The 27,064-nt window shown below is 50.2% G+C and overlaps 2 protein-coding genes and 1 long non-coding RNA gene across 15 annotated transcripts in view; all 3 read right to left on the bottom strand.

Annotated features, from left to right (window-relative positions):
* LOC132216448 (zinc finger protein ZFP2-like) overlaps positions 1-186 on the bottom strand; it is a 34,131-nt gene extending 33,945 nt beyond the window's left edge. Inside the window, exon 1 of the mRNA XM_059665647.1 lies at positions 81-186. The gene's annotated coding sequence lies outside the window, so the exon portion shown is untranslated. The remainder of the gene's footprint in view (positions 1-80) is intronic.
* Positions 1-27,064, bottom strand: part of LOC132216442 (zinc finger protein 551-like) — a 72,824-nt gene that overhangs the window by 21,288 nt on the left and 24,472 nt on the right. For 5 of the 13 annotated variants that reach the window (XM_059665623.1, XM_059665626.1, XM_059665622.1 and 2 more), the window contains one exon: positions 22,730-25,795. The exons of 1 other annotated variant lie outside the window; for it this stretch is intronic. In XM_059665623.1, the coding sequence (XP_059521606.1) occupies positions 23,892-25,795 (1,904 nt within the window). In that variant the 3' untranslated portion in view covers positions 22,730-23,891. Of the gene's footprint in view, positions 1-2,934; positions 4,165-5,086; positions 5,211-7,843; positions 8,205-10,923; positions 14,164-17,530; positions 17,667-22,729; positions 25,796-26,865; positions 27,001-27,064 lie in introns of those variants that run through there. 7 more of the 13 variants (XM_059665635.1, XM_059665630.1, XR_009448756.1 and 4 more) reach the window with 7 other exon arrangements.
* LOC132216473 (uncharacterized) lies at positions 2,079-2,922 on the bottom strand. Its single transcript, XR_009448761.1, has 2 exons — positions 2,701-2,922; positions 2,079-2,541 (listed from the first exon to the last, which is right to left on the bottom strand). It is a non-coding gene; the product is annotated as an uncharacterized LOC132216473 (long non-coding RNA).

The following is a 27,064-nucleotide window of genomic DNA, read 5'->3' as shown; positions in this document are numbered from 1 at the left end:
GCCCCCCACGGCCTCCCCCGGCGGCCCCGCAGCCCGTCGCCCTCCCTCCCCTCACACCCCGGGTCCCCACGGGGACTCACTGCGCTGGACGCTGCGCCCTGGGCGGCGGGACCCGAGCGGCGCCGGCCCCGAGGCTGGAGGGTCCGATGGGGTGAGGCCGAAGGGCCTCTGTGGCGGAGAGGAGTCGGGGAGCCTCAGGGACCCGAGTCTCCGGTGTTGGGGCTCAACCAGCCTCAGGCCCGCCCTGCGCAGCTGGGACGCTCCCTACCCGGCCACCTCCTTCGCGCCACCAACGCTCAAGCGCGCGCGCACCAAACCTTGCAGGTCCGTTACCGGAAGCCACAACGACTGCCATGAAGACCGTACCGGAAAACCCGCCCTAACGGAAACTGCAGGAACCCAAACGCGCCTACCTCAGGGGAAGCGGACGCAGTGCTTTCTGGGTGATGTAGTTTTCTCCCGCAGCCCTGGCCGTGACCTTGGGGAGTGAACGTGACTTGGCGCTGCCAGTGGCGCTGGGGGAGGAGGAGATGAGACCAGAGGCTGGGTTCACGGGGACAGACCGACAGGCCCCCCCAGGGGAGGGGGATCCGGAGAGACCCCAAAGAACATATGCACAGGGAATGAGAGACATCTCAACACCATGGACTATAAAAATACACATTACATTTTATTAAAAATATACAATAGGGTTCAGCTGGGGCCTTCTCCCTGGGCCTGTCCTTCCTCCTCCTGCAGCTCAGGAGACCTGCCGCCCTCCACCTGCCCCTGCCCTTCGGACTGGGAGGCTGCTGCGTCTTGCGGGGTGAAGGCACCTGGCTTTCGCCACGCAGGGCACCTGCGCCCCCCACCTCCTCTTCCTTCCTTCCCTGTTGCTCGCCCACCTGCTGCTGGTCCGGGCACTTGCAGGAGGGTAGCTGGCGCCCCCTAGTGTCCTCACCCACATGACTCAGGATTCAGGGCTGAGTGTTTCTCCAAGGTCCCAGGTCCCAAGGTAAGAAGGGGCTGGACAGCCCCAGGACCCCAGGACCTCAGAGGCCACAGAGAGTGAGGCCCTGAAATCAGCCCCACAGCCCAGGCCCCTCAGCGGCTCTGCACCACCAGGAACCTTTGGGAACTAAAGGGCTGTTGAGGGCCTGGCACCCACCCCAGGACCCAGAGGCTCAGGCTGCTCAGGGCCCTGGCCCAGCCCTGGGGCCGGGTGTTGCCCACCTTCCTCGGGGCCCAGTCCAGTGTGCACCTGCCAGTGAACTCAACACCTACACGGTCCTCCTTACCGCCCTCCTGCTGTCCTCTCCCTTCTAGACTGTTCTTCCTCTGGGCAGTTTTGGGCAAATGTCAGAACCCTGCCTCACACAATGTCCATCTACTGATCACGGCAAACGATGACCCCAGCTTCCTGAGAATGAAAGTAAAGCTTATCTTCGCCTCTTGATGTCGCCTTTAGACACAAAAACAGGCTTGGGTTTTGCTGAACAATCCTGGCTCAGCCGCACCACCATGTCCTCACAGTGGCGTTGTGTGTGGCCCACAGCCCCTTTCGCCCACCAAAGGGCACATCACCCACGGACTGTTCTTGACACTGTGACCTGGGCTGCAGAACCAGACACGCGCCAGCACCGTCGGATGGAGGGTAAATGGGATGAGGCTGAGTTGAACCCTTTGAGGAGAGAGGAGTCTGGGAGGCACAGAGGCCTTAATCCCACCAGTGGGGGCTTCACATGGCTGACACACCCTGCGCAGCCGGGCCGCTGCCCATGAAGCCCCTTCCTGGTTGTACCCCAGTCCTGGACCCTCTGCCTCTATAAACACAATAAAAGGTCAAAATGACCACCACGTGGAAGATAACGCAAGTCCCGCTCAAACCAATAAGCACTGGGACCATGTGCTCCTGGGTTTTCATTGGCTAAACCCAACCATCATTAGGCACATTGCCCTTTGGGGAATGTAATTTTCCAGGCCCTGCAGATGGCATGATGATACCAGGCACTGACCTTTGTAAATACTGTTGTTGCAGGCGGGGGCTGGGGGGAGGGGGGGAGCAGTGGCATTGGGAAATGAAAAAGGTAGGACCCCACTCCAGCTGTCAGAGCTTTTATTTCTAACTTACAAATTTCACATTTTTACAAGAAACAGCCGGCTATGAGACAACATACACAACCCTATCCTATTCATTTAACAACAAAATTTGAGAAGATACAAACACCAACAAGTCAACATTTCGTACAATGTCTGCATATCTGCAGTCAGCACACATCGTGAAGCTATGGAGCTAAGTTACTCAATGTTACTACACCTGTCAGGCCCTGGATTCAATGCTTCACAAGAATTATATCATTTAATCCTCTCCGCAACCCGACATGGCTTACCCATCTGTTTCCTGGGGAGGAAACCAGGCTCAGAGACTCCAGGTGAACTGCCTGATTGTAGAGGAAATAAAAGGCAGGGCTGAAAGACAAACAGACAGGTATCTAATAACAGGGTTCTGTTGTGGCCCCTGAGCATGGAGCTTTGGCTGAAGGAGTTCCCACAATCACCACCCTCAGATGGCGTTTCTCCAGGGTGAACCCTCTGATGATGTGTGAGAGCAGCGGTTTGCCTGTATGATTTCCCAGCTCATTAGGCTTCTCTCCAAAGTGATCTCTGCGGTGTCGGATGAGGTTACAGCATTTCCTGAATGACTCCCCACAATCAGGACACTGATAATGGCTTTTCTCCAGTGTGAATTCTCTTATGGTTAAGGAGATGGTGACTGGAGCAAAATGATTCCCCACATTCACCACACACATATGGCTTTGAACCAGTGTGCACTCTCTGGTGACTGTTGAGGCTACACTTTTGACTGAATGACTTCCCACAATCACCACACACATAGGGCTTTGCACCAGTGTGCACTCTGGTGACTGTTGAGGCCACCCTTTTGACTGAATGACTTCCACAATCACCACACACATAGGGTTTTTAACCAGTGCGAGTTCTCCGGTGACTGTTGGGGTTACACTTTTGACTGAATGACTACCCACAATCACCACATACATAGGGCTTTTCACCCGTGAGCACTCTGGTGACTTTTGAGGCTATGCTTTCGGCTGAATGACTTCCCACAATCACCACACACATAGGGCTTTTCACCACTGTGAGTTCTCTGGTGAATGTTGAGGTTATCCTTTCGACTGAATGACTTTCCACAATTACCACACACATAGGACTTTTCACCAGTGTGAGTTCTCCGGTGACTGTTGAGGTTACCCTTTTGGATGAATGACTTCCCACAATCACCACACACATAGGACTTTACACCAGTGTGAATTCTCTGGTGACAGTTGAGGTTACACTTCTGATTGAATGACTTCCCACAATCACAACACACATAGGGCTTTTCACCAGTGTGAGTTCTCTGGTGACTGTTGAGGCCACTCTTTTGACTGAACGACTTCCCACAATCACCACACACATAGGGCTTTTCACCAGTATGAACTCTCCAGTGTTTAATGAGGGAAGAGCTTTCTCTAAATAACTTCCCACAATCCGTACACCCATAGGGCTTTTCTCCATTGTTAACTCTCCTATGTCGATTGCGTTTAAAGGTACGTCTAGATTTGTTACCCTCACTATTCACTTCTTCACAGCAGACACTCTGATGTCGAATGACTTTCCTGGTGTTGCTGGAAGCATTTTCATGTCCACCCAAATTGTGATGATTTTTTCCACTGACTAATTCCTGTGAAATCTCATTTGCACTGTATGGCTCCACAGTGTTGAGAGTTGCCCGGTTCTGGAAAAGCCCTGAGATACCTGGGGAGACTTTCCCAACCTTTGTATTGGTTGAAAGCACCCAAGATTGGAAGCTGCACCTGGTCACAAACGAGGCCCTGTCCATGCCTTCTTTCCAGGGCTTCTCTCCACTGGCTTCCCCCTGCTGCTGGTGAGGGTTTGCACCGAAACAGAAGTCTCTCACACATGCGTCACTGAAGGCTTTCTGCTCAAAGTCTGCTGCTTGTGACTCAGTCAGGTGCAGAATGTCTTTGAACACAGAGAAGCACCGCTTACACAGATGGATCCTCTGGGTTGCTAGCTCTGTCTTAGAAGCCCTGACCTGTGACTCTCCTTGTACAGATACGCTCTGCTCAAAACAGGCCTCCTCATCTGTTTCATGCCAACAACCTGCAAAGACAGAAATGCTGAGGAAGTGAGTGTAGACTGGAATGAGAGGGGAAATCCAATTGGTAAAGTGTTTTACACATAATCCATATGTTTCCGTGCAATTGTCTGAAAATAAGAGAGGTGCAGGAAGGATTAATAAGAGGCTGCTGTGAAGGTCTCATCCATCGAACATCACAACACAGGGAAGTCCTCACCAGAAATATGACACAACACATGGCAAGCAGCTCATGGGAGAGAAGCCTGATCTCCAGCTCAGTCTTCTGCTAACAGCGCTCAGCAGGACTTATTTGATGGTGACAGGGGCAAGCTGTGCAGGAGGTTGATTAGGTCTTATTCCAAGTAAATTCAATAAAGGAGTAGCTGCCGTCGAGGACTATTTAAGCACATACGTGCACCTCATAAGACATGTGCAGATTAATGTGGGAGATACTGGAGAGGCGAGCAGCCAGCACTGGCCCGGAGCATCACAGCTTGAACAGTGTTCAGGGACGAGAATATTGCGGGCAGTTGAAGGAGGGTCTTACAAGAATTGCTCATGATTCATGTCAGTAAAGACCATAATGTGGCACTGGCCGTCACAAAGTACCCTTAGCTAGAGGAAGGAGGGAGAAGCGGAAGCCATGCAGGTGGATCCAGTCACCCTCCCAGGAAGAGAAACTAAAAGCTGGGACCCAGGAAGCTCACTGCAAGGCTCCTGACTCCCAGACACTTGCTGCACCTTTTGAGGCAGTGGGTGTTAGCGAGGTTCCTAGAGACCTTTGCTCAGGGGTCTCCCCAGAGCTCACCCCTGGCAGCCAAAACAGGAGAGTGGGAGAAATTAGCAGAGCCATTGCCTGGCTATGAGAGAGAGAAAGCTACGTTTGGAGAATAAAGGAAGAGAGGACATCACCTCAGCAAACCAAGAGTGATTTGAAGGACTTACCTACAGATGACACAAGTGCAAACACTTCCAGCATCACATCGCAGTACAGAAGTCTCTGAGCCTCATCAAGGAGCCCCCACTCCTCCTCAGAGAAGGCAACGGCCATGTCCTCAAAGTCCATATCCTGTCGTGATGGGGACAGTTCAGTCCATGATAAGGTTTTCTCCAAGGCTTTTATAGTCATTATGCCCCCCCGCCCCCCAACTATTTGCTCCCTCAACTCCACACACGAGGGACAGCAAGCCTTGGTCCCATGCAAGTCGCTCTCTTCTTATATTCCTACAGGTGCTGTGCCTTCCCACAGCAATAAAGGCAGTTGAGCAGAGGGAAGATACTTGAGCTCTGGGCCTCACATGTAGGCCACACTGCCCCTTGCCAATAAAGTGGGTGTCAAGAACATAGGACAGGGAGAGATGTGAGTGATTTCATGCTGCTCTTGTCAGGCAGTCTCCTTGTAGTCCCCCAGATGGTTCCTCAAAGACACCAAATACATGGCATCACACCTCCCCCTTATACCCTCATTCCAGGGTGCTGAGGCCATCAATTCTCACTACCTGCTGCACATAGTTCTTTGAAAACACTTCTCTCACACAGCTACGTTCCCAGGCATACAAATACGAAGGTAACACAGATTTGCCTTGATGAGCATGAGTGGTTTCCTAACCACCTTCATTTCCAAAATTATTCACCATCTCTATAACCTATTTCTCTCTCACCCTTCTGCTTTACCCATGCCAGAGGAGAGTTTCAAGCCCAGGTAACATGGCTGTATTGGTATGATTCTCATTCCTATGGATCGGTGTGTCAGCCCTCAACAACAAAAGGCAGCTGGGTAGGTAAATGTCATCTAATTTCTGAACCTGGCATGTAGCAACACAACACCCCTCTTTTCAGGCAATTACCCTAAAATTACCCGTATTTTATCACCCAGACGCCAGCAGACATGGGCTCACTGCCGGAGTCCATTCATTGTCTGCACTAGCTGCGTTTAGACAGAGACCCCCCCAAAGCTAGTAACCTTTGAAGTTCTAGCAAAGGTCAGAACTGTGCACCACCCAGTTAACTTAGGTAATAATAGTTGAAGCATCCCCACCTTAGTTCCCTTAATTCCTTAGATACTTAAGTAGATCCTTGTTGATTATTATTAATCAGATACTCTGCCTACTCCCGGAAATCTACTGATGAGCTAATCAGATACTTTGTCTATTCCTGGAAATTGTTTGCTGATCTGTGTGCCATTGAAACCTCCTTACCCTAAGGGCTACTCCAGATCAATAAGAGATTGGAGCAGCCTGAGGAGTGGTGGAAATCCTTCGGGACTTGCCCGCCTGGTCCCCCAATATTGCAAAATTATCTCGTGTCTTTTTCTCTCATTTGTTGTGCGGCTCCTCTTTCAGATACTGAACCCTACTCCACGCAGAACGTGGAGGGAGTCTTACTCGACAGTTCACCCTTCATTTATTCTAAGGTCAATGTCAGGGCCGTGTGGCCATGAATTCACAATTCACACTCCCTCACCAGGGACACATGACTCTTTCTGCCACACCTTGTTCACACTTGCACTCCTACAGCTCCAACCCATAGGCATCTCCTTGGCCTCTTACTCATTACTCAGCAGGTGCGGTCCAGAGAATGCTTGCTAATTTCAAACAGGATCAAGTCCTGCCCAGACGCTGAGAGTCTACACTCATAGAGGCAGTCTTGAGACCTTCTACGAAGGCCTCTCTCCATGACTCTATTTTCCTTCAACCTCAATTATTGAGAAACACAATCAGATCTCAGATTCCCAGAGCCCACCTCCACTGCTGCTGCACTTGATGTCCCTTCAGCAGTCACAGCCAACATCTCTCCACTTACCCATCACTCAAGTCCAAGCCCCGATGGCCCTCTGCACCAAGCCAAGTGAGTCTCACAGATGACCTCTCAAGCCTCTAATCTAACCCACAAGTCTGACTGCAACAGCCCAGGCCACACCAAGGGTCACAGCAAAAATCCCCGTGAGTGTTTAGAGAAGTAACTATGTACCAGCCCTAGTCTCATCCTGTGTGAATTACTCTTCAGCCTCCTATTCATCTCATGTCCACTCATCTTTTAAAGGCCTTGACCACTGCAAAGCCATTATCTCTCCTCAACACTCTACATGACCACTCTGTCCCTTCGTTGTGTTATGACACCCACCTCCCACATACACGGGCCCCAGCAGGAAACCCGTCCACAGAGTCACACTGTCCCTGTGAGCTACCACTACTATTACCATCCTGACCATGATTCCCGGATTAAAGTGATCTACGGCCGAAACCGGTTTGGCTCAGTGGATAGAGCGTCGGCCTGCGGACTGAAAGGTCCCAGGTTCGATTCTGGTCAAGGGCATGTACCTAGGTTGCGGGCACATCCCCAGTAGGAGACGTGCAGGAGGCAGCTGATTGATGTTTCTCTCTCATCGATGTTTCTAACTCTATCTCTCTCCCTTCCTCTCTGTAAAAAATCAATAAATTAAAAAAAAAAAAGTGATCTACGGTCCTGGCTGGCTGTGTCAGTTGCTTGGGCATCAACCCACCACTGAGAGGTCACAGGTCCCAGCACTGCTCAGTCACATCCTGGGGTTGAGGCCTGGATGCCCAATATGGGTTGTATATAAGCACAGGAGCCCTCCATCTTGCTCACTGATGTTCTGTCTCTCCCCCCCTTTCCTTTCTAAGCCAAATCAGTAAAAGTACATACGTGTACATATACACACACATACACACACATCCTCACCCCAGGGTATTTCTCCATTGATTGTAGGGAGCGTGGGAGCCGGAATACCGAGGAAAACATGGACGTGAGGGAAAGAGCAGATAGGTTGCCTCCTGCCGGACACCCCAGCGGGGCAGAAGCAGGGGAGGAGCCAGCACCCGTGGTTTGTGCCCTTGGCTGCAATCAAACCCGGGACAGGAGACAGTCAGGCTGATGCTCCCACATGTCACTGCACCGGTTCCTAAAACCAGGGTCCACTTCGTAAAGCCCTTGTCCTGGCCTTAGGATTCTGGACCGATTGTCTGTCCAACCTCCCAGGACCTCACTGTCTCAGAGGCCACCAGAGAGTGAGGCCCTGACAGGAGCCCCCCAGCCCCGTCCCCCCGCGGCTCTGCCCCCGCAGGAACCGGTGGGAACTCAAGGGCTGAGGGCCGGGCACCCACCCCAGGACCCAGGGGCTCTGTCCGTGGTCACGTGACGCGAAGATGCCCCTCCCTCAGGGCTGGTCCTCAGGGCGCCCCCTGCTGGGCTGCTGTGCTCACAGCCCCTCCTCCGCCCTCACCGCTGCCTCTCTCCCGGAGGCGGCTCCTCCTCGGGGCGGTTGTGGGGACGTTCAGACCCGCATCTCCGGCCTCACCCTCCGCTGCTCACAACCACCCCGGCCCCGGCGCCCTGAGCAGGAAGTGAACCTCCTCCCGGACCCGCCGCTCGGCCCCTCTGTCGCCTTTAGACACAAACCAGGCCTGGGTGCCCCCTCCCGGCTCAGCCCCCCACGGCCTCCCCCGGCGGCCCCGCAGCCCGTCGCCCTCCTCCCCTCACACCCCGGGTCCCCACGAGGACTCACTGCGCTGGACGCTGCGCCCTGGGCGGCGGGACCCGAGCGGCGCCGGGAACAGAGGCTGGAGGGTCCGATGGGGTGTGGCCTCCACGTCCTCCGCCTACTCGCCCCCAGAGCGCTGAAGCTCGTGATGCTGTGAACCCACGGGAATCGTCAAAATGGCTGAGGGGAGCAGGACGCCTGGAAGTCCCGCCAGGAACCGGATGTGCAGGTACCAAAAGGCTCCTTACAGCCTGAGGCATGCGCGCAGTACTTTCTGGGTAATGTAGTTTTAGCAACGACCCAGAGGAAGGCTCATCCCAGCCAACGACCTTGGTGAGTATTGGTGTTGAGGCCCCACACTGGGAGCTGGCGGACAAGATGGGACTGGAGGTCGGCTCAACTGGTGACACTGACAGATCTCTGAGGGGAGGGAGGAGGCCTGGAATAGATCCATCAAAGAATATACATATACAGGGGGAAATGGGAGACATCTGTAACACTATCAACAATCAAAAATACATATTTAAAAATATTTTTAAATACTATAGCCCAACTGGCGGGGCTCAGTGTTGGAGCATCGACCTATGAACCAGAAAGTCATGTTTCTATTCCTGGTTGGGGCACATACATGGGTTGCAGGATCAATTCCCAGGAGGGGAGGTCCAGGAAGCAGCCTACCAGTGATTCTTTCTCATCATTGATGTTTCTCTCTCTTTTTCTTCCTTCCTCTCTGAAATCAATTGAAAATATTTTTTGAATGTATGATTGACACAAATGGTACTTAAATCACACTTTAAAATAGGTTTAAAATTTGAGGATCCCAATAATTTTACTGTGTTACTATGAAAGTTCCTGAGCATATTTGTTGCTACCGGATCCGTTTGTTGGAAATACAAGACAATGATGTGCTACTGAAATATCTTCTCATTTCGATGTTCAATGCTATCATGTTGGCAGTTTAAAACTGACCATGATGAGAGTGTTTATGCCAGGGAAACTGATAGATGCTGCAAAGCTAGATTTCATTTAATGTCTAATACATGCTTAGACTTAAATAAGAGTGGGTCCGAATGCTGTCAATGCACATTAAATGTATAAGTATATAAGTGGGCTTCAGTTGTATATAGCATTAAAACTGAGTAAAACAATTTTCCTTCCAGGATTCAAAACCAATGCTTCCATATATGGCAGGGGAGTCACTTGAGTGACTGGGGAATGAGGGAAATTTGAGCAGATGTCTTAGATGCTGCACAGTTCTCCTTCAGTTAAAATAATAAATTTATTTATACAATTTGAAAAAGATTCTCAGCAGACATTTTAACAAATGAGATAAAGACAGTGCAAATAAATGTATGAAAAAAGGTTCACCATAAACAATTCTTAGGTAGATGGAATTAAAATGAATGCTAGTTAACATTATGTACATTTCCATGGTTACTAATGGAAAAGGTTAACCATTGTATGTCCTTGCAGAGTAGCAGAAAAATTGGAATTTTTATATACTGTGGGTTAGAGGGAAGGCACAGGGAATGACCATACTGGCTCACAGATTCACATATCTTTTTTTAAAAAATTTTTTTTAAATATATTTTATTGATTTTTTACAGAGAGGAAGGGAGAGAGATAGAGAGCTAGAAACATCGACGAGAGAGAAACATCGATCAGCTCCCTCCTGCACATCCCCCACTGGGGATGTGCTCGCAACCCAGGCACACGCCCCTGACCGAAATCGAACCTGGGACCCTTCAGTCCACAGGCCGACGCTCCATCCACTGAGCCAAACCGTTTTCGGCCACATATCTTAAATATAAAACATTTCCTTACACAACAGTTTGAAAGTAAGACATATGTCTATATAGAAAACTGAATGCAAATATTCACAGATTTATTTATAATACCCCCAAACTTGGCAATAACAAAACACATATACAGATCAATATAGTGATTATTCACCGAACACAGTACTACTCAGAAATAAGTAAATTATCTTTTCACATAAGTATTTGTGTTGAAAGTTACTATGTACATGGAAACGAGTATTTGTTACAGAGTACACACCAAGTAGTGCCTATAAAAGTATGAACAGTATGAACTATTCTATTGTAAAGAAAAGAAAATCCATGGCTGCATAGAAGGCCGAGAAAGGCAGAAAGAGATTATAACAGGGTATTAGGAAAATATAGGGTGTGGGAAAAAGTAGGTTTCGAGTTGCCGGTATGGAAAATAATACATTAAATAATAATAATAGGAATACAGGAATAAACCATGCCCCGACCAGTTGATTGGGTGTGACCCCATTCACTGAAAGGTCTCTGGTTTGATTCCAGGTCAGTGCACATCTCCCAATGGATCCCCAGTAGGGCGCATGCAGGAGGCAACAGATCTATGTTTACCTTTCTCTTCAGTCTCTTACTCTCTCTCCCCCCCAAAAAGAATAAAATTATTTTCTAAAATATTTTTTAAAAGAATAATCTCTGTGTTTTCTGAACTTTCAACTGTGAGCCTATGGTTGCCCCACCCTGTGTATGAGTTACAGGTGAGTTTACTTCACATGTTAGTTTCACAGCTTTATCTCTAGGTCAGGGCTCACCCAATTGCACACCTGAGAAAGGTGCACTTTGTTGCATGTCAGTTCTCATTTCCTGGGAGGACGAGACTGGCCTCAGTGGCAGCAAATGTTGTCAAGTAGGGAAGACTATGGTCACTGGAATCAACAGGAATGCTGACTGGTTACAAAAGACACATCCTGGGACTGACTACAGCATTATCCTTCCTCTAGCTGTGAGTTCCTGCCTGTTGAGCAACAACTTGATGTGAATACCCTAGGGGGCAAGGGGAATCCACACAACCATGAGATTCTTTTGTCTGCCAGGGACGCCAGCCACAGGAAATAGTGATGGAGGTCCTCAGAATGGTCTCAAAGATCATACAAGCCACAGGACCTGAAATAATTTGGATTTATGTTCAAAAGAGACACTTTTTAACCAGTTTAACTGCAGTGTCTGCCACGAATAGCAAAACAGTGTTTATCTCGCAAACTAATTCCACCTCAGAGTCTTAGAGCAAATGACACCAGCCTATGAAATCTCATACATTGTGACACATGGCCTCTTTGGAGCACATGGAGAGTACTTCCCCTGAACATTGCTGACACTTGTGTAATACATACTGTGAACAGAGGATATACTTCAAATCATTCACAGAAGCACAATAAAGGCTGCCTGTTCAGGGTGACCATTGGCTCTACTATATAAGAGGCAACAGACAGCAAATTAGAACCATAAAGTCATGCACACTCTCTCTCAAGGCCTTGCTCAGCAATGTAAAATCAGCCACTATTGGAGAAAGAGTGATTTTCTGCCATCAAGCTGTGCCTTACAAAGCACAGAAAGTTTAGGACCCACCATATCCGTTCACGTGTCCATGCTGACACATCACAACTTTAGTTTCAATCATCCCAGGGAGAGACTAGAACCAACAAAATTAAAGGAAAAACAGCTTCACATAAAGATCATAAACCAAAGCAGAGAACAGCACGGTTTGGAGATTGATGAATTGGAACCTGAAACACTTCCTCTCAGCACAATGTGAGACCCACAATGTCCCTGAAAGAGGAAGCACTTCGCTGAGGAGGGTGCTCTGGATGAAACCTGGGTCAGGTCAATTCTCTGGTCAGAAATAAAGGAATGAAGATCCACCCAGGAGCTTTGAGTAATTTCCTAATTTTCATAAAATTCATAATTTTCTCAAGCACAACCCCAGATTGTGCCAGGATTACTACTGATGCACAATATACAGGTGAGCCAGATGGTAGACGTAAGATCATTTGTACACAAATATTCACAGTGATATCAATCAGGGCATAGGCCTGAGTAGGTTAGCAGGTGCAATGCAGTTTCTGAAAACCTCAATTGTACCTGAAACTTAGGAGGAATGTAGCAGAGTGTACGTTCTGATGAAAGGGGATCCTATTCAGGTAAATGCTTCTCCTTCAGTGTTGCTATTCTGAGTGAGAATGAAAAGTCCCTGCACATTTAAAGCTTTTCTCCTGTGTGTACTCTCAAGTGTTAAAGGAGGACAGATTTATAGTGAAAAGATTTCTCACATTCAATACACTCATGAGGCCCTTTTCCAGTGTGAACTCTGTGATGTCAAATGAGAGTAGAGCTTCTGCTGAAGGACTTCCCACACTCACTACACTCATACAGCTTTTATCCAGTGTGAATTCTCTGGTGCTGTGTAAGCCTGATTTTTTTCCTGAATGACTTCCCACATTCACTACACATATAAGGTTTTTCTCCAGTGTGAACTCTCTGGTGCACTGTGAAATTGGACTTATACCCGAATGACTTCCCACATTCACTACACATATAAGGTTTTTCTCCAGTGTGAACTGTCTGGTGCTCTTTGAGAGTGGACTTATGCCTGAATGACTTCCCACAATCACTACACACATATGGCTTTTCTCCAGTGTGAACTCTCTGGTGCTCTGTGAGAGTGGGCTTATGCCTGAATGACTTACCACAATCACTGCACTCATATGGCTTTTGTCCAGTGTGAACTCTTTGGTGCAATGTGAGAGTGGGCTTTTGCCTGAATGACTTCCCACAATCACTACACTCATACGGTTTTTCTCCAGTGTGAACTCTGTGGTGCGCTGTGAGAATGAACTTTCGTGTGAATGACTTCCCACAATCACTACACTCATATGGCTTTTGTCCAGTGTGAACTCTCTGGTGCTCTGTGAGAGTGTACTTTTGCCTGAATGACCTCCCACATTCACTGCACTCATTCCGTTTTTCTCCTGTGTGAACTCTGCGGTGTCTAGTGAGGGTAGACCTGTCATCGAACAGCTTCCCACAGTCAGTGCACTCATAGGACTTTTCTCCAGTGTGAACTCTCCTATGTCTGTTGAGGTTAAAGATACATGTAAGAACTTCCCCACGTGTATTACACTCATATTTCTCTTCCCCAGAGCAGATGCCCTGATGGTGAACAAGGTTCTGGTTGTGGCTGGCTGTTTTATTACAATCATCCCATTGGTGATGCCTTGTCCTTTCGAGAAATTCTTCTGAAATCTTACTAGGACTGTGTGGCTCCTCAGTGTGGAGAGGGGCCTGGTGCTGGACATGCTCTGAGATGGCTGGGTAGTCTTCCCCACCCTCCCTACTGGATGAAGGCTGCCCTGATATGTTGAAGCTGCACCTGGTCCCAAACGAGGCCATGGGCACAACTTCTTTCCAGGGCTTCTCTCCACCTGCTTCCCTCTGTTGCAGGTGAGGGTTTGCACTGAAACAGAAGTCTCTCACACATGCGTCCCTGAAGAAGGCTTTCTGCTCAAGGTATGCTGCCTGTGACTCAGTCAGGTGGAGAATGTCTTTTAACACAGAGAAACACCGCTTACACACATGGCTCCTCTGGGTTGCTGGCTCTGTCTCAGAATCCCTGACCTGTGACTCCACTTGTACAGATACACTCTGCTCAGAACAGGCCTCCACATCATCCATTTTATGCCCACAACCTGAAAACAAAAAATGATGATGAAATGAATGCTGAAGTGTCAATACAAAAATGTGTCCCACATAACATGTTGGTTAAATGCAACTGTCTGACAGTAACATCTGTAGGAACAATATATAAGATGCTGCTGTGACGATCGTGGTCACTGAAGATCAATAAACAGAGAAGATCACACAAAATATGAAACAAACATGGCAAGCACCACATGGAACAAAAGCTGGATAGTCTGCTCGTGCTTCTGCTGTCCATGTTCAACAGAGCTTGTCAGCGGGTGACATGGGCAAGCCGTGCCGAAGGTTGCTGACATCTTATTGCAAGTAACATTCAAGAAATGAGTATAGAGCGCGAGCGCCCCGCCTGGCGGGAGGAGTCCGGCAGCGACCCGGCCCGCGCACTGCTGGAGCCGCCCGGCCGCCCGCGCGCTCTGCACCGGCCAGCAGCCCCTTGCGCACTGGCTTCGGGATCGCCGGCAGCGGGAGCGGCCTCAAGATGGATGAAGGCGGCGGCGGGGAGGGCAGCGGTGAGTGTCGGAGGTGTGGCCGGGTTGGCAGCCTGGGGTGGGGCTCGTGGATGCGTGGGTCCGAGGTCGGGGGTCGAGGGTCCTGGAGCTCCCGGGGAGACGGGGTCCAGGCTGTGCCGGTGCGGGCTGGCGATCGCCCAGGCCCGCGGCGTGCCGGGCGGAGTCGAGGGTCGGGGGCTTCGGGGAGGAACGGGCGGGGTCGCCGCCGAGCCAGTGGGAATAGCTCGGGATCTCTGGCCGGGCTCCGGGCGCCTTGAGGGCGACCTTCCCCGCCTCTTGTCACCAAGGGCGTCCACGCCCTCCGGAGCCTGGCCGCGGGAGCGCCCTCAGCGCCGTTCCCAGCGGTGGGAAGTGGGGAGCCCCCGGGAGATGAGCAGGGGAAAGGTTTGAATTGGGGACCCTCGGGTGCCAGGGGCGCGGGGAAAGGGTGGGGCGTCGGGACGGTTTCCTCGGCGTTGGGTCCGAAGCCGGGAGCGCACGGAAACGGGACCCGCGGCCGAGGTCGCGAAACCTCGGTCAGGACCCCCGCCGCCCGGTCCCTGCCGCTGCGGGAGCCGCGCCTGTCGTCTGTCGGGAATCACTCAGTGGACACAGATGACCGGCGTGTGGGGTTGCGAGTTACGCCTGTAAGAAGGACAGCGCGCCGGGGAGGGGGGGGTCCTTGGTTTGGGAAGCACAGGGTCCCCCCACTTCGCCCGCAGTTTCCGGGGGGACCCGGATGGAGGATCTCTGTGTTTTGACTCAAGCCCTCCTTTCTGCTGACCGACCGAACCGCTGGAACCCCTTGTCATAAGGGAGCGTTTTGAAAAAACAAAACAAAAAAACTTTAATTACAGGCTCCGGCGAGCACGCGGCCTGCGCGGGAGGGGAGGGGGCTAGCGGCGGGGAGGGGGCTAGCGGCGGGGAGGGGGCTGGCGGCGCGGCCGGAGCCAGGGTAGCAAGTGGCCCCGGGGCTGCTGTTGGGGAAGGAAGGCGCCCTGGGAAGGCGCCCCCTGGCAACCCTCCCGCCAGGCGACCGGTCTGCAGCCCGAGCCGGGGGCGCTCGGGGTCGGGGTGCAGCACGGCCCCCCGCGGCTGCCCCTGGTGAGAAAATGTAGACCGGCAGCGGGAATAGGGAAGCAATGGGTGTCTGAGGCCAAGTGGCCAGCTGGCTTGGTGACTTTTTTGGGGGTGGTGGTGTGTGTTATGGGTGACTTTTACTTCTATTTATATATTTAAGAAAAGTTTTGTGATGTTTGACAAACATCTTTTCTTTTTATTTTTCTTTTTTTTAAAAAAATGTACAAAGTTTTATTTTTGTTTATGTGCTCAATCTGAGGAACTGTGGACGATCAATCGTCAGTCAGTCTTGGTTTGAAAAAGGCTGAGACGTGTGTGACCCGGGTGGTGAAATTTCCTTTGGGGAATCTGGATTTCAAAATAAAAACATCTCACCCATTTCCAAGTTTAAAAACATGATGTACCACCCTGGCCGGTTTGGCTCAGTGGATAGAGCGTCAGCCTGCGGACTGAAGGGCCCCGGGTTCGATTCTGGTCAAGGGCATGTACCTTGGTTGCGGGCACATCCCCAGTGGGGGGTGTGCAGGAGGCAGCTGGTTGATGTTTCTCTCTGATCGATGTTTCTGACTCTCTATCCCTCTCACTTCCTTTCTGTAAAAAACCAATAAAATATATTTGAAAAAACAAAAAACAAACAAACAAAAAGAAGAAATGAGAATCGTGTGTCAGGGTCTACTGAAGCATGTCTGTGCACCTCATAGCACATGTACAGGTCAATATTTGAGAATACTGCAGATCAGAGGAACAGGTGATGGAAAAAGGGCAAAAAGGTGAAGGTAGCTAGAAAGCAAGGAGTCACAGATTAAAAGACATGTCAGCAAAGTGTCAAGCATGGGAATGAAAAGGTAGAAATGAGATGCTGCAAGTGGCACTTGAACCTACTAGTAACCTCTGTTGAACATGAGCAGGTCCCTGGCATTCTCTAAACACAACCCTTGGGAAAAAGCTCCCCCCAGGTGCACCTCAACATGGCCAGGCCATCTTGCAAGTTCCCCCTGTGATAAAACCGGGGTCCTCCTTGCACTGTCTACTGTACAAGCACTGAAAACACAAATATTCTGAGTTTTACGGAAAGACAACAGAGATGTGGAGCCAGCACTGGCCTTGATGAACACAGCATGTAATAGTAGCAAGGTATCGGAATATTACAAATAATGGATTGAGGGTCTTACAAGAACCACCCAAGATTCATGCAAGCAAAGACCATAACCTTGCTGAAACCGGTTTGGCTCAGTGGATAGAGCGTCGGCCTGCGGACTGAGAGGTCCCGGGTTCGATTCCGGTCAAGGGCATGTACCTTGGTTGCGGGCACATCCCCAATGGGGGATGTGCAGGAGGCAGCTGATCGATGTTTCTCTCTCATCGATGTTTCTAACTCTATCTCTCTCCCTTCCTCTCTGTGAAAAATCAATAAAATATATTAAAAAAAAAAAGACCATAACCTGGCACAGTCAGTCACAAAGAGCCTTTAGCTGAGGAAGGGGTCAGAGTGGCAGCCATGGATGTGAACATAGACACCCTCCAGGAAGAGAAAGGCAAGCTTGGACACATTAAGCTGTTTGCCACAATCCTAACTCCCAGCACTTCCTGCCCTGTTTGAGGCTATGGGTGTCAGGAACATTCATGGTGTCCTTTGCTCAGGTCTCTCCAAGTCACTCAGCACTCTCAGCCACAGCACACTGGACAGGACAGTAGGGAAAACTAGCAGAGCCCATGGTCTGGCTGTGGGAGAGAGAAAACTAAGAGAAGGCATCACCTCAAGACACTAGGAGAATTGTGAAGGTCTTACCTACAGATGATACCAGTGCAAACACTTCTAGCATCATCTTGCAGTACAGCAGTCTCTGAGCCTCATCAAGGAGCCCCCACTCCTCCTGAGAGAAGGCAATGGCTACGTCCTCAAAGTTCATGTCCTGTCATAAGGGGGAAAGTACAGCCCATGATCAGCTTCTCTCCTAGGATTGTATGTTCACCATCCTCCCCACCCTCCACATCCATCTGCTCCCTCCACTCCCCACACCAGAGAAGATACCAGGACTTGGTCCATCAACGTCGGTCTCTCCTTATATTTCTACGGACACTGTGTCCTCCCACAGCAATAAGGGGAGATGAGCAGAGAGATGACCCCTCTGCTCTGGGACTCACAGGGAGGCCACACTGCTCCTTTCCAATACAGTGGGTGTCATGAACATAGGGTAGGGAGAGATGGTGTCCATGAGGAGAGTGTGAGTGATTTGACACTGTTCTTGTCAGGCAATCCCCTGTTGTCCCCCGGATTCTCATTTCAAGACCGACCCGGCGCCGAAACCGGTTTGGCTCAGTGGACAGAGCATCGGCCTGCGGACTGAAGGGTCCCAGGTTCGATTCCGGTCAAGGGCATGTACCTGGGTTGCGGTTACATCCCCAGTGGGGGGCGTGCAGGAGGCAGCTGATCGATGTTTCTCTCTCATCGATGTTTCTAACTATCTCTCTCCCTTCCTCTCTGTAAAAAATCAATAAAATAAAAAAATTAAAAAAAACGACCCCAAAATTATGGCGTCACTCTTCAATCTTTTGTATCCAACCCCAGGGTGGTGAGGCCATCATTTTGCACTACCTGCTGCACATAATTCTTTGAACAACACTTCTTACACAGCTTCCTTCCCAGGGGTAAAACATCTCAGGTGACACAAATAAGCCGTGATAAATACAGGTTATTTCCTAATCGTCTTTTTTCCCCAAAATTCAAATCCACCAGCTCTGTAATGTGTTTCTCTTACCCTTCTCGCTTCTCCACGCCCTTGCAGGGTTTGAAGCCCAGATGACACTGATGCATGCGATCTCATTCCTCTGGATCACTAAACAGCACTCACCAACGAGAGGCAGGTGTGCACACACATTTCACTTAAGCTTTCAGCCGAGACTGGACCACCCCATTACACCCGCTCTCCAGGAACTGACATGAAATCCACCACCCTGTATCACCAGCAGGTAATGGACTCGCCCTTCATTCCCTCTTATGTCAGCGCCGGGGCCCTGCGGGCATGAAGGCAGGCGCACGTCCTCTCCTAGGGCACATCACTCTTCCTCCTCTCCTCCCTCCCACCTGCACTGCCACACCCACAGCCCCCCGAGTCATCTCCTTGACGTGCGCACCTGCCAGTGACCTCATCACCTACAGGCCCCTCCTTCCCGCCCTCCCGCTGGCCTCTCCCTTCTAGTCTGTTCCTCTGGGCAGTTCTGAGAAAAGGCTAGAACCCTAACTCACACTACGTCCCTCTTTGGTTCACAGCCACGGAGGGCAGCAGCTCCCTGAAAACGGAAGGAAAACTCCTCACACAAAACTTTGCTTCAACTTCTTTGTCGCCTTTCGGGATGAGACGGACCTGGGTCCCCCCATCCTCCCTCCTCAGTCACACCCCACGGCCTCACACGGCGGCTTCTCAGCCTGTCACCCTCTCCCACCCGGTCACACCCGGTGGCACCCTCCAGCCACTCACTGTTCCGGCGCTGAGGCCCGGGCTGCAGGCGGGACCGGCTCCCACCCCCCGGGCGGGAGGGCGAATGAGGTGAGGCCGGTGGAGCTCCGGAAGCAGTGGCGTCGGGGAGGCACGGAGACTCAAATCCCGCCGGTTGGGGGTCAACAAGCCTCGGAGACACCCTGCCCGGCGGGGACGCGGCCTCCACCACCTCTTCCTACTCGACACCAGAGCGCTGAGGCTTGCGAGTCCCGGAGCCCCCAGAAGAGGGAGAAACGACCGCCAGGAGGAGGACGCCGGAAGTCCCGCCCTAACCGGATGCGCGGGAACCGAAATGCACCGTCCCTCCGCTGACGCTGGCGCAGTGCTTTCTGGGTAATGTAGTTCTTCCTACCCCAGAGTCGGGCTCCTCCCAGCCAATGACCTTGGTGAGTATAGGTGTTGAGGCACCACAGGTGGTGCTGGAGGACAAGATGGGACTGGAGGTCGGCTTAACTGGTCCACACTGACAGATCTCTGAGGGGAGTGGGGAGGGGAGGGAGGCCTGGAATAGAGCCACCAAACATTATATACAGATACAGGGCGAAATCGGAGACATCTGTAACACTATCAACAATAAAAATACACATATTCAAAAAAATATTTTAAAATACAATAGCCCGGCTAGTGTGGTTCAGTGGTTGAGCATCAACCCAAAAACCAGGAGTTCAGGGTTCTATTCATGGTCAGGGCACATACATGGGTTGCAGGCTCAATTCCCAGGGAGAGGGGAGGGACAGGAATGAGCCTATCAGCGATTCTCTCTCATCATTGATGTTTCTGAAAGGATATAGAGGCCAACAGGCTGACATTTCCTACATTGTTTGAATGTCTGCAGTCAGTCCACATCGTGAAGCTATGGAACTAAGAGTTACAGAACATTCACTACATGTGCCAGGCCCTGGATTCAATGCTTTATATGCATTATTGTTATTTCATTTAATCCTCTCCACACCTGAGATGACTTAAGCATGTATATTATGGGGAGGAAATCCGGGCTCAGAGACTCAAGGTGAATTGCCCAATTGTAGAGTTAATAAAGGCAGGGCTGGAAGTCAAACCCATGCGTCTCTAACAACAGAGATCTGGCTTCTAATGTTAGGCTCTGCTGCCTCCTAGAGGACAGAATAGGGGATGCGTTCCCATTAGGAGAAGCTGGATGTTATTGTGGGTGATGAACAGCCCCAAAGCTTTAGTGCAGTGGTTCTCAACCTTGGCTGCACATTAGAATCACCTGGGAATCTTTTTAAAATCCTGATCTTAAAAGCTGGGCTTCAACCTCCAGAAATTCTGTTTCTATGTTACTAATGTTGTGGCCCCACCCCAAAACAAAGAAACAGAATTTCCGGAGGATGAGGCCCAAAAATCAGGATTTTAAAAAGATTCCCAGGTGATTCTAATGTGCAGCCGAGGTTGAGAACCACTGCAGGAAAGCTTTAGTGGCTTAGAGTAAAGAAGGGATCTTTCTTGTTGTAGCCCACGGACACCCTGGTTCTCCTGGAATCAGGATAAAGGAGCAGCCCAGATGCACGTGTCTGCTGGGTGTTATCACAGTTGGACAGACAGGGTGGCCCGTCTCACTGGATCCAGACGCCTCTGTTAGAGGCGACAGGCTTGACTCCCACCACATTTCATTGGTCAGAGCATATCACTGGCTGCAGCCAACATCAGGGTCAGTAGCAGAGCCTGACCTCCTCGATGGGCCCCAGTAAAAGACCGCATGGTGCCAGCCTCTTGTGGGGCTGCTCAGGGACGAAGAAGAGGGGTGGGGATTGAGAGGAAATGGAATCAGTCAGGAGAGTTTGCTTTCTCCTCATCCTCATAGACTTTGTTCCTGAGCTGCCCGAAGCCCAAGATTCACAGGAGTGAACTTCAGAAAAAGGAGTTTGGTCAGATGTCATTGGCAGTTCTGTGAAAGTTTACCATCATTACTGTCTCTTTGTAAATGTCTCGATTGGTCATTTTCCTTGCGGTGAGTATACTACAGTACCTTACAGATACACTTTTCATCATAAGTAAGCAAAAATATTGAAACACTGGCCTTTTTATTTGCAGTCAGTACAGTCAGTTTCCCTCTGGGCAATGCTTTTGCTGAAGGTTCACCACATCAGATCTTGCAAAGGCAGCCTGGGGCTCAAGGCAAACCCATGTGAGGCCTCCTGAGGGGAAGGTCAAGTCCTTTCACAGAGCCCACCGCCCAGCCGTGACCCACTTTCTGATCCTGGTTGTCCAAACCAGCCAAGGTGACCTCCCAAATGCTCAGGGCAGGCTCAGGAGCCTGTCACCTCTCCCCACACTTCCTCAGGGAGACCCCACTGACCACCCCTGGCCTCACTTACCCCCTGAGCTCCTATCACAGCTACCTGCCCCCTTGATTGTGGGCTGTCCTTCACTACAACACCAGGTCCCAAGTGCAGGGGACTCTGTACCTCCAGACTCTGGAACAGTTGAGGTAAACAGCGTCCACACCCTTGGTCCTTACAGGCCTCAGCTGTGCCAGCCCTTGGCTGTGCCCCTCCATCCAGCCTGATTCAAGTTCTCATCACTAGCGCCTCCCCTCAGCCCTCCCACTCACGGACCTGCCCCATGTGCTCACAGATAACACCCCCACCAACCCTGTCCAAGGCCCCAACCTCTCTGCTCCATCAGGGACACACCCCAACAGCCCAATGTCCCCCAGAACACAGGGTCCCTTATCTCACTTCAGGGAAGGGGTCTGCTCTGCACAGGCCAGAATTAGGGAGGTGGGCACACCAGCCAGAATGCACGCCCCAGTGAGGTATCATGTTGAGACCAACCCCCTCCTGCTGGGAACGCTTACATTGCAATGTTCTCAGCGTTGAAAATACACAGAACCGATTCCTGGAAAACCCATGCGACCACAAGGACGGCAGGTAAGTGGGGGAGGAGGGTGTGTGCTTTATTTTTTAATAAAATCAAAGTAGAAAATTACCCCAAAAATGCAGAGTTAGATTCAAAGAACACCAGTGGGTCTCAGGGGTGTATGTGAGCTTGCCAGAGGCAGACGTTTCCTAAGGGGAACTGATGTGGGGCCCAAAGCATCATGGGGCATCTCCCAGAGAAAGTAGATTCAGATGCAGCGGGCCAGGCGCCTGGGGACGGAGAGACCAGGCTGGAGAGACAGCAGCGCCCTGGCCAGCTCCTCTCAGGCGGACACTGAACCCCAATCCCTCCCAGGGGCCTGCCTCGGGCTCCTCTCTGCCAGCTCCCAGGCAGGACACCATATGCCCAGCTGTAGGGGGAACATCGGGGCAAAGGCAGGAAATAATAAGGGAAGGTGGGCTGTGCAGGCAGAGGTCCATGCTCAACAAAGAAGAGTGAATGATCTTTTTCTTTCTTTCTTTTTGTTTTTTTTTGTTTTTTTTTTTAGAGTGGAATGGGGGTGAGAAGAGAAACACAATTTCTCCACATCATGCTGTACCATGGGGAACTAGGAACTGCCCTTCCCGCACCAGTGGAAACTTGCAAAATAAAACCACAAAGTAATGCAGTCTTTATTTCAAGGCCTTGGGCAGTAATGCAAAGAAGATTAGACAGAGAAGGCTTTTCTGCCATCAAGCTATCCTTTATGAAGCACGGAATGTTTGAGATCCCCACAATAGGTTAACTCTACATGCTGACAGATCGCAACTGTGCTTTAAAATCAATGCAGACAGTTACTAGAATCAATAGAATTAAAGGTACAAAAGCAAAATCACAATCACTAAGACACCATATACCAGAGCAGTGTACACCAACCAGTTTGCAACAATGCCTCACAGCAGAAGGGGAGAGCCACAATGTCCCTGAAAGTGGTAGCTCAGAGGTCCTCAAACTTTTTAAACAGGAGGCCCTCAGACATTCTGCACGTGCGCACTGCGGGCCCGGGACGCGTTGGCTGCTAAGCAGGACAGGCAGCGGCGGGCTGGATAAATGTGTTCGGAGGGCCGCATGTGACCCACAGGCCGTAGATTGAGGACCCCTTTGTAGCACTTCTTAGCTGAGGATGGGGCCTCTGCAAACCCTGGGTCAGGTGCATTTCCTGGTCAGATAGTAAGGATTGAGGATCCTGCCAAGAGCTCAGAGTGTTCATAATTCACTTAAGCACAAGGGAGAACACAGAATTCCTTTCCCCTGAGCACACAGGGGTGGTGACTGGTGCACACTGTTCAGGTGAGCCAGGTGGTAGAGGAGGTCACTTCAGCCACAAATACTCCCAGTGACATCAATGAGGTAGGAGTCCTCGGCAAGTTAGCAAGTGCAATGCACCTCCTTCAGGCCTCACTTGTACCTCAAAATTATGAGGAATTTCCCACAGTGCATGTTCAGATAAAAGGGGTTTCTTGCCGAAACCGGTTTGGCTCAGTGGATAGAGCGTCGGCCTGAGGACTGAAAGGTCCCAGGTTCGATTCCGGTCAGGGGCATGTACCTGGGTTGCGGGCACATCCCCAGTAGGAGATGTGCAGGAGGCAGCTGATCGATGTTTCTCTCCCATTGATGTTTCTAACTCTCTATCTCTCTGCCTTCCTCTCTGTAAAAAATCAATAAAATATACATATATATATAAAAAGGGGGGTTTCTATTCAGACAAATGGATATAAGTCTCCTGCAGTGTTGTAGAGTGAGAAAGGTAAAAAAAGGTCCCCTGCACATTTAAGGCTCTGCTCCAATGTGAACGCTCAGATGTCTGACAAGGCTACGTTTTCTGCTAAAACATTTCCCACATTTACTACACACATGAGGCCTTTCTCCAGTGTGACTTCTGTGGTGCTCCATGAGCGAACGTCTTTGTCTAAAGGACTTTCCACAATCACTACATTCGTACGGCTTTTCCCCAGTGTGACTTCTGTGGTGGTCTGTTAGCAAACATCTCTGTTTAAAGGACTTTCCACACTCACTACACTGATACGGCTTCTCTCCAGTATGAACTCTGTGGTGTTGAATGAGGTTCCCCTTTAGTCTAAACAACTTCCCACAATCACTGCATTCAAAAGGTTTTTCTCCACTGTGAATTCTCTTGTGTTCAGAGAGGTGTAAGCTTAATCTGAAGGACTTCCCACAATCAGTACACTCGTGTGGCTTTTCTCCAGTGTGAATTCTCTTGTGGTCAAGGAGTGTACCCTTTCTCCTAAAAGATTTCCCACAATCAGTACACATATAGGGTTTTTCTCCAGTGTGAACTCTCTTGTGGATATAGAGCCGATTATAGCTCCTGAAAGATTTCCCACAATCAGCACACTCATAGGGTTTTTCTCCAGTGTGAACACGGTGGTGCTCAGTGAGCTGACACCTTTGCCCAAAGGACTTTCCACAATCACTACACTGAAATGGCTTTTCTCCGGTGTGAGCTCTCTTGTGGTTAACAAGCCCATTATAGCTCCTGAAAGATTTCCCACAATCAGCACACCCATAGGGTTTTTCTCCAGTGTGAACACGGAGGTGTTCAGTGAGGAGAGACCTTTTCCTGTAGGACTTTCCACACTCGCTACACTCATATGGTTTTTCTCCAGTATGAATTCTTTGGTGTTGAATGAGGGTTGTCTTTTGTCTAAACAACATCCCACAATCACTACATTCAAAAGGCTTTTCACCACTGTGAATTCTCTTGTGTTCAGACAGGTAACAGCTTCTGTTGAAGGACTTCCCACAATCAGTACACTCATATGGCTTTTCTCCAGTGTGAACTCTCTTGTGGATAAGGAGAGTACTATTTCTCAAAAAAGATTTCCCACAATCAGCACACTTATAAGGTTTTTCCCCAGTGTGAACACTGGGGTGTCCAGGTAGTTGAGACGTTGGCTTGAAGGATTGTCCACAATCACTACAATGATATGGCTTTTCTCCAGTGGGAACTCCCTTGTGGTTAAGGACAGTACTATTCCCCCTAAAAGATATCCCACAGTCATTACACTGATAGAGCTTTCCTCTAGTGTGAATTTCTCCACATGGAATGAGGTGAAAGATTCGTCTAAAAACTCTCCCACAGTTGTCACACTCATATTTCACTTCTCCAGAGCAGGCCCCCTGATGCTGAACAACTTTCTGGTTTTGGCTGCCAAATCTTTCACAGTTGCAAGTCTGCTGAAGACTTTTTCCACTGACAAATTCCTGTGAAATCTCACTGCCACTGTGTGGCTCCTCAGTGTTGAAAGGGGCCTGGTGTTGGAGCAGCTCTGAGATGTCTGGGAAGAAATTGCCAACCTTTGTATTGGTTGAAGGCACCCAAGATGAGAAGCTGCCCCTGGTCACGAACGAGGTCCTGTCCACAGTTTCTTTCCAGAGCTTCTCTCCACTGGCTTCCCCCTGCTGCTGGTGAGGGTTTGCACTGAAACAGAAGTCTCTCACACATGCGTCACTGAGGAAGGCTTTCTGCTCAAAGTCTGCTGCCCGTGACTCAGTCAGGTGCAGAATGTCTTTGAACACAGAGAAACACCGCTCACACACATGGGTCCTCTGGGTTCCTGGCTCTGTCTCAGAAGCCCTGACCTGTGACTCTTCTTGTACAGATACGGTCTGCTCAGAACAGGCCTCCTCATCATCTGTTTTATGCCAGCAACCTGAAAAGAGAGAAATGAGCAGAAACTGAACGTTGACTGTGGTGACAGGGGAAGTTCCATTGCTAAAGTGTTTTGCACGTAATAGATGGGTTCTATGCAATTGTCAGAAAATAAGAGATGTGCAGGAAGACTGTAAGAGGCTGCTGTGAAGGTCTGGGCCTCTGAAAGTCACAAAACAGGGAAGACCTCACCAGAACCATGACACAGACATGGCAAGGACCAGGTGGAAGAGAAGATGCATTTCCAGCTCAGGCCTCTGCTAACAGTGCTGAGCAGGGCTGGTGTGCTGATGGCAGGGGCAAGCTGTGCAGAAGGGTGGCTATGTCTTCTTCCAAGTAAAATTCAATAAACAAGTAGCAGGTCTTTGATGACTACTTAAGCATGTATGTGCACCTCATAACACATGTGCAGGTCCATGTAGGAGAATACTGCACAGGGAGCAGTGCCAAGGGACAGGTGGACAGGTGATGCAAAAAGGTAACAAAGGTGAGGGTGCCAAAAGCCAGGAAGTCACAGATGAAATGCAAGTCAGCAAAGCGTCAAGTATGGGAAAGAGAGGGTAGAAATGGGGGGTAGCAAGTGGCACCTGCCCCTCAAGCCAGTTGGATATTAGCTGGTTCCTGTTATCATCTGACCACCATCACGATGTGATACCTTCCCCCAGTTGTCACTCAGCATGGCCAGACCTCCTCTGAGACCATCTTGCATGTTCACCCTATGGGGAAACCAGGTTTCTTCCTGATCTTCTACTCTACCGATGCATAAACCCTAACTATTCCAAGTATTAATGAAAGACAATGGAGGAGAGCAGCCAGCTCTGTCCCAGAGCAATTTGGCCCACAATAGTACTCAGCTAAGGTAACATTACAAACAACAACTGGAGAAGCGTCTTACAAGAGTAGCCCATGGCTCATGTAAGTGAAGAACATAACCTGGCACAGGCTGTCATAAAGCACCTTCCCTGGAGGAAGGGGGAAGAAGGGAATAAATGTGGGTATTGTCATCCTCCCAGGGAGAGGAAGAGGAAGATGAGACCCATTAACTGCCTGTAAGTCTCCGAATTTCCAGACACTTTCTGCACTTTTTGAGACAATGGGTGTCAGGGATGTTCGTGCAGTCCATTCGTCAGGGCTCTCCACACAGCTCGGCACCGGCAGCCAGAGCACATCTGACAAGACAGTGGCGGAAAGTAGCAGAACCATGGTCTGGCTGAGGGAGGGAGAAAGCTATGTTTTGAGAATAAAGGAAGAAAGGGCATCACCTCAGGAC

The sequence above is a fragment of the Myotis daubentonii genome, chromosome 15, assembly GCF_963259705.1.
Source record: "Myotis daubentonii chromosome 15, mMyoDau2.1, whole genome shotgun sequence".
Lineage (NCBI taxonomy): Eukaryota > Metazoa > Chordata > Mammalia > Chiroptera > Vespertilionidae > Myotis > Myotis daubentonii.
The sequence above is the reverse complement of the archived record's forward strand: the minus strand, read 5'-3'. Positions and strand labels throughout refer to the sequence as shown.